Source organism: Gadus chalcogrammus, unplaced genomic scaffold, assembly GCF_026213295.1.
Source record: "Gadus chalcogrammus isolate NIFS_2021 unplaced genomic scaffold, NIFS_Gcha_1.0 GACHA089, whole genome shotgun sequence".
NCBI lineage: Eukaryota > Metazoa > Chordata > Actinopteri > Gadiformes > Gadidae > Gadus > Gadus chalcogrammus.
Genome location: NW_026613524.1, coordinates 24224 through 30708, shown reverse-complemented (window position 1 = coordinate 30708; position 6485 = coordinate 24224). Strand labels below are relative to the sequence as shown.

At 40.1% G+C, this 6485-nt stretch overlaps 1 protein-coding gene across 5 annotated transcripts in view; it reads right to left on the bottom strand.

The window, feature by feature from the left end:
* Positions 1 to 258: 258 nt before the first annotated feature.
* LOC130378566 (uncharacterized) overlaps positions 259 to 6485 on the bottom strand; it is a 30340-nt gene continuing 24113 nt past the window's right edge. For 2 of the 5 annotated variants that reach the window (XM_056585311.1, XM_056585313.1), the window contains exons 18-22: positions 5989 to 6134; positions 5646 to 5758; positions 5410 to 5547; positions 1845 to 1969; positions 259 to 1622 (exon numbers count right to left, since the gene is read on the bottom strand). In XM_056585311.1, coding sequence (XP_056441286.1) covers positions 1508 to 1622; positions 1845 to 1969; positions 5410 to 5547; positions 5646 to 5758; positions 5989 to 6134 — 637 coding nt within the window. In that variant the 3' untranslated portion in view covers positions 259 to 1507. The remainder of the gene's footprint in view (positions 1623 to 1844; positions 1970 to 5409; positions 5548 to 5645; positions 5759 to 5988; positions 6135 to 6485) is intronic. The other 3 variants (XM_056585312.1, XM_056585314.1, XM_056585315.1) reach the window with 3 other exon arrangements.

The window sequence follows — 6485 nt, the reverse complement described above, 5'->3', positions numbered from 1 at the left end:
GCTCTTGCCATGCTAGGAAGAGCTCTGCAAAGCCACCTGATTGTGGGGCTTTTTATAGTACACAGGAAAAATTCATCTTCCACTATTTGAGTTGTGCTAATTTCAAAGTGAATACAGAATTTGTATTAAATGGCACACAGGACATCACGTTATCTAGTGGAAAGTAAAAACTGCTGATATTTATTCATACAATTAGTAAGGAATCTTTCGATAATAAATTAAAATGCATCAACAATTAAAGGACCAAAAAGACATTGCATGTAGAAGCTGCAGCATATTATCTTTGTTTCAAAAGTTTGACTTTATTAGGGTTTACATTTAACGTTACATAGTTCACCGTATTTTTTTTTTTTCCTCATGAAATGCTTAATCCAATTTCATGTTTCAAATACAATTGCAAATAAAATGGCAACAATTTGGCATGGTTTGAATCATATAAAATTACAGAGTTTACTTGAATGTGGGTTTAATCATGCCGTCTCACTGGGAGTCTAACCCTTACCATTCAATAAAAACACACAACTAATGATGTGAACTCTGGATTAAACCAATCATATTTATCAATCACTTACTGCAAAACATACTGTAATTAAGGTTATATATTTCAAGAAAAAATAACTATTTATTCCCCATGGCTGTTATTTATTATAAAAGCACTAGCCTTAATAAGATATAGGTGACGGATAAAGATCTGCCCCAGTGATAAAAATATATGATAAATCGTTTTTTTTACCCTCCATACAACAAGCATGATTTAAAACTGATTGATTAACTGATCAATTCATTCAGAAATTAAATGCTGTTCTTTGAGTTTAAGCATTATTAAAATAAAAGAACATTGAATTGCACAAACAGTACTAAAATAAATCAACGACAAGCTTATATTACAACCAGGTTCCATATGGGCCAGATCTATTTCTTTGGCGTATGAGCTGATGACTAAATTCTATAAGTAAATGATTGCGGTTCCTGCATATTTCAAGCACACATTCTAAATATGTTCATGTAATCAAATAATTCTTGTGGAATGATATAGTGGCGTAAAATATAAAATGAAATCAACAGTGATACAAATGATTGGAACTATTGCTCATCAGGTGAGAGTACGAACTGAGTTTAGGAAATATAACTATAGCTCCTTTTTGGAACATTGGTCTATTTAAAACAGATCTGTCTAAAAAAACCTATGACGAAGTTAAAATTGTAATTCTAATGAATAGCTAAAAATAGGCTTGATAGGGGTTTTCAGCAGAGTTCAGCATGGTCTCCTTCAAGTTTGGGAAATATGTTGTTTGTCGCTGCTAACTGCATTCCAAACCCAGTGATGCATTAACACAACCTGCTACAGTGAGAAAGCAGACAAATTATTAAGTATTTGCCATTTCCCTTTTGACAAGAATGTACAGTGATTATTGTTTGATCTTTCAAATGTAAAAAACAATCCATGATGCCGGAACACATGGAGGAATCAATGTTTACCGATCAAAGAAGCCAAAGTAGTAGATAGTTATTCAATTTGATGAAGTCGGAAAAACGCTACCCTCTTCTTCATTTCTGGATCTGGTATGAGATCTGACAACCCGAGCGGGTAGTCTTTCCCCATTTGTGGATCAAACATTCCCCTGAAAGATATATATATTTTAAGTTTGAGAGTACACAGGAATACAACTCATTCGAGAAGACAGAAAGGCTTGTTTCTGTCTCTGGTGAAGTTGATTTGTGTTCAAAGTAGAGACTTTCCAAATAGACCACCAAGAGAGATTTGACCAGGGTACTACATCAGTAAATTCCTTCATACCATTATTACATTAATTGGAACATAATTGAGTACATTAAAAACCTACGTTTTAAGATATTCCTCGATGGCCCTTCGCTCGTAGTCTGTATCATACTTTGTTTTAACAGGGTCCACAATAATCTTCCCAGTGAGTGAACATAACAAATGGCTTGGTGTCTTCGGAACCAATTCCTTTCAAGATAATTAAAAAAACATGAATTGATAGTGTGTTGGTTTGTATGTGTGTGTGTGTGAGTGTATGTAGATTATTTAGGGCTGTCAATTGATTACAAAATGTATCTTATTAATCAAATTATATGCTGTGATTGATCAATTAAATTGCAATATCAAAATTTGCTGGGAATGGCCCAACATTAAGATACCTTAATTGAAAGACATAAAATGATTGTGGCAAATTACATTGAAAACCCTGGTAGATTATGCTGAAGTACACCCATTCCTCTCCTCTAACCCATCATCGAGCAGAGAATCAGTGACACTACACCCATACAACTGCACTCTTTAGCAGGTATTATAGTTACTGTTTGGCTCTACCTTGATGTGGAAGCGCAGAACTTCAAAATTTCAGGAGGGCGCGATACGCGATAGATCCAGCCCCTGCTAATTCTTAAAGCATGCGTTCCATTCACTAAAAGCATGAGTGCCATTTACTTGCGAGCAATTATCCATCCATGTCACCATACATTGTTTTCTATAGAACACAATGTAATGTGGACAGTAAAGTTATTAAGTTCAAACAACATTCAACTCCCTCAAAAAGTTATTATCAGTCTGATTATTTTTAGCACTGACAACAGCACTGGGCTACCTCATAGAACTATATCTATAGCTGTTGGGATTGTCGACTCATCCTATTGTTAGTTAGCAAGTTAACGTTACGTGCGTCAATAGCATTAGAATGAAATTACATAACATAAATAACCGTGATAAAACATTAAGTCAATAAAAGATTAATACATTAACTAGTCTGTGAACATGATTTCTGCATGAGTCGAGTCAGCTAGATTTTCACTGGAAATGGTGAGGACGACAACTCTCCTAGAGGCAGAAATTACCTATCATACCTTTAAGGTGTCCAGATTAATCGTGAGCATTATCAAGTTAATGACTACAGCCCTAATATATATGTAAGGGATAATGCCCGACGAGGTGTCCATTATCAGGAATTAATGGACGACGTGGAGGCGTGGTCCATTAAGTCCATTAATTCCTGATAATGGACACCTCGAAGGGCATTATCCCGCTTATACCACGGTCACTTACCAACGGTGACCAAATTAAGACCATTAATTTATATTTTCATGCATTTTACAATCCGAATATAAAGTTTTCCACAAAACATACATTTGTTTGCCTGGTTACGCCTGAGGGTCTGACTAATACCCGGAACCACCATTACACGCCCGTTGGGTTCTCATGCAACGGAAACGTTGTTCACTCCTCCAGTAATTAGGACGGGCCATAGCTACGATTTTAGAACGGGAGGTAGCGGGAGGTATTATAGTCCGCTCAGCTTTGTTTTGTTTCCCGTTGCTATGGTTACTACTATTTTAGAGACGATACGCCAGCTAGCGCATTAATTGAGAACGGTAAACAGACAATTTGACGGAACTACTTGTCCAGGTGTCCGTATATCAGGAGTTAATGCACACCCTGCATCCAATCAGAATCGAGTATTCCCGCAGACCGTGGTATAAATATATATATATATATATATATATATATATGTATATATATATATGTAAGGGATAATGCCCGACGAGGTGTCCATTATCAGTAATTAATGGACGACGCGGAGGCGTGAACCGTCCGACGCGAAGCGGAGGACGGTTGCCTCCGCAAAGTCCATTAATTCCTGATAATGGACACCTCGAAGGGCATTATCCCGCTTATACCACGGTCACTTACCAACGGTGACCAAATTAAGACCATTAATTTATATTTTCATGCGTTTTACAATCCGAATATAAAGTTTTCCACAAAACATACATTTGTTTGCCTGGTTACGCCTGAGGGTCTGACTAATACCCGGAACCACCATTACACGCCCGTTGGGTTCTCATGCAACGGAAACGTTGTTCACTCCTCCAGTAATTAGGACGGGCCATAGCTACGACTTTAGAACGGGAGGTAGCGGGAGGTATTATAGTCCGCTCAGCTTTGTTTTGTTTCCCGTTGCTATGGTTACTACTATTTTAGAGACGATACGCCAGCTAGCGCATTAATTGAGAACGGTAAACAGACAATTTGACGGAACTACTTGTCCAGGTGTCCGTATATCAGGAGTTAATGCACACCCTGCATCCAATCAGAATCGAGTATTCCCGCAGACCGTGGTATAAACATATATATATATATATATATATATATATATAGACATATAGATATATATATAGATATATAGATATATAATATAGTACCAGAGATGTTTACAAGTCATTTGTTGGAAGTCCAAGTCGAGTCTCAAGTCTCTGAGCACGAGTCCAAGTCAAGTCTCAAGTCTTTGAGGTCAAGTCTCAAGTCTTTCGCCACGAGTCCAAGTCAAGTCTCAGGCCATCTGGGGGGGTAGAGTGTACCCGCGCACCATTGGCATGTATGCGCGCTTGTCTCTGTGTGCGTGTGTGAACGACGGAGTGCTATGCAGAGATTAATGAAGGGAACGATATTTACATTTCAAAATCGCAAAAAATAAAAAGCTGAATCAAATGTGTGGCAGTCGGTGTTGATTCCGTTGCGCTGCGCCACACATTGGTCTATGCATGGGAAACACTGACATCAAATTATTTCAACGTGGGCTTAGGCAGATGGCAGATAGCCTACATGTGCCGGAAAAAGATCGCTATTTATTCATTTATTTTACTGAACGCAGCCTGCATGACGGTGAACTAGACACGTCTTTAGCATATGGAAACTATGGATCACGCCTGCCTTTCTAGTTTCGGGATAATGTGTAGAACGCCGGCCATTATCGGGAAAATAAGGGTTATTTTCGATAATGACCGGCGACGTTCTACACATTATCACGCTTATTACACAGCTACTTGCCAAAACGAAAAAATTAACCTCACACAGTGTGTCTTTTTACAATTTATTGGTTACCAGCATTCGGAGTGTTGATCAGCAGAGAAATAGTCTGCCAAAGACGTTGACGTCACTTAGCAACCGAGGACGCTGGGATTGATAAGTAACCGGACTTCTTGCGGAGTGATACAACAGAAGGCAAAAAATTCACTTTCCTTATATGCTTAGCAATGGTGAATTATCAAAAAATATTCACTGCTGGAAGTTTTGAAGGCCCATGCAAGTGAACTGGGCGTTCCGCAGCACTGAGAAGAGCCGTGCAATAAATAACGATAGTCACAATCATTATTCGATATTGTACTTGACAGACTATTCGACGATCGTTGCCCATCCCTAATATAAATACATGGTTAAACTTTGATTTAAAAAGCAAAAATTGCATGACTTGACGAGTCTTGAAGCTCGAGTCTGAAGTCTTTTGGGTGGAGTCGCAAGTCAAGTCTGAAGTCACCGTTTGTGCGACTTAAGTGTGAGTCGAGTCCAAGTCTCAGACTCGAGTCCCCATCTCTGGTGTGTACATGTGCGCGCACCTCTATGCGTAGCTGGGCTGGGGTTTCAGAGTCGTCTCCGATGCGGCGGACGCTGTCATAATGGTTGCCGTGGCAAAAGGCGATGTGCAACTCTATGCAGGCATGCTTCTCAAGGTCTTGGATCTGCGAAGAAGAACGCTAAGCAGAAGTTTTAGACTCCAGTTCAATTGCACCAAGCGATACTGCCTTGTGTTCCGTAACCAGTAGACACCATCAGCGGTGTCGGCAACACTTACCACCAACAGCTTGGAGTTCAGCTGGTGAATGACCACTTTCAGTTTCCTTCTGCTGGCGAAAGCTTGAATGGCGACTGCACCGGCAAACGTTCCCCATTGGGCGAGCTCAGACACTGTGGGCCCACAACACAAAAAACAAACTAGATGGATGGGTCAACTAAAACTGTTCGACCAGGGAGACGCAGAACCTGACATGGGATTAAACTCATAAATCCGTCCAAAGAGATTACCGGGCTACTGTGGCCAAAGAAAAAGTGGATGTTTTGGATTCTAGATAAAGCACTTATTAACCGATTCCAAGGTTCACGAAACAGCTCAATAAATGTGGTGTGATGACTCCTACAGTGATCTGCGTAGGAGACGCCGGACACAAAGGACTCAAAGTCCTTCGGATGGGATCTCATGTACTGGATCGTCTCTTTGCGCAGCTCTAAGTGTCCCCGGGAGTGTCCCTCCAGCTGGTCCCCCAAAGCTCTGAACAGACAGTTCCTGCATGGGGGTCACATGCATAGACATATTACAAACACAGGAGCGGTGGCTTCTTTAACCCACTGGGCCGGTTCACGTGTGTGCATTGATCTTCCCAATTCATGTTTCTATCCTCTAAGAAGGTCTGAGGACCATTCGATTCATGTGCCCTAATTGAAACCTGCCAGCAGCCAATGGTGGAGCGATTTGACCATTAAGCAGGTATAAATAAATTCAGGGTTGTATACATCTTCTCTCTGGTTGGGGATAGGCCCTATTCCGCACCCGGCGCCCAAAATTTAAATGTTTTAATATTTATGAACAGTGAAAAACACGCGAGCAAAAAACAAAAGCCGCACCACAAGAAGGGCT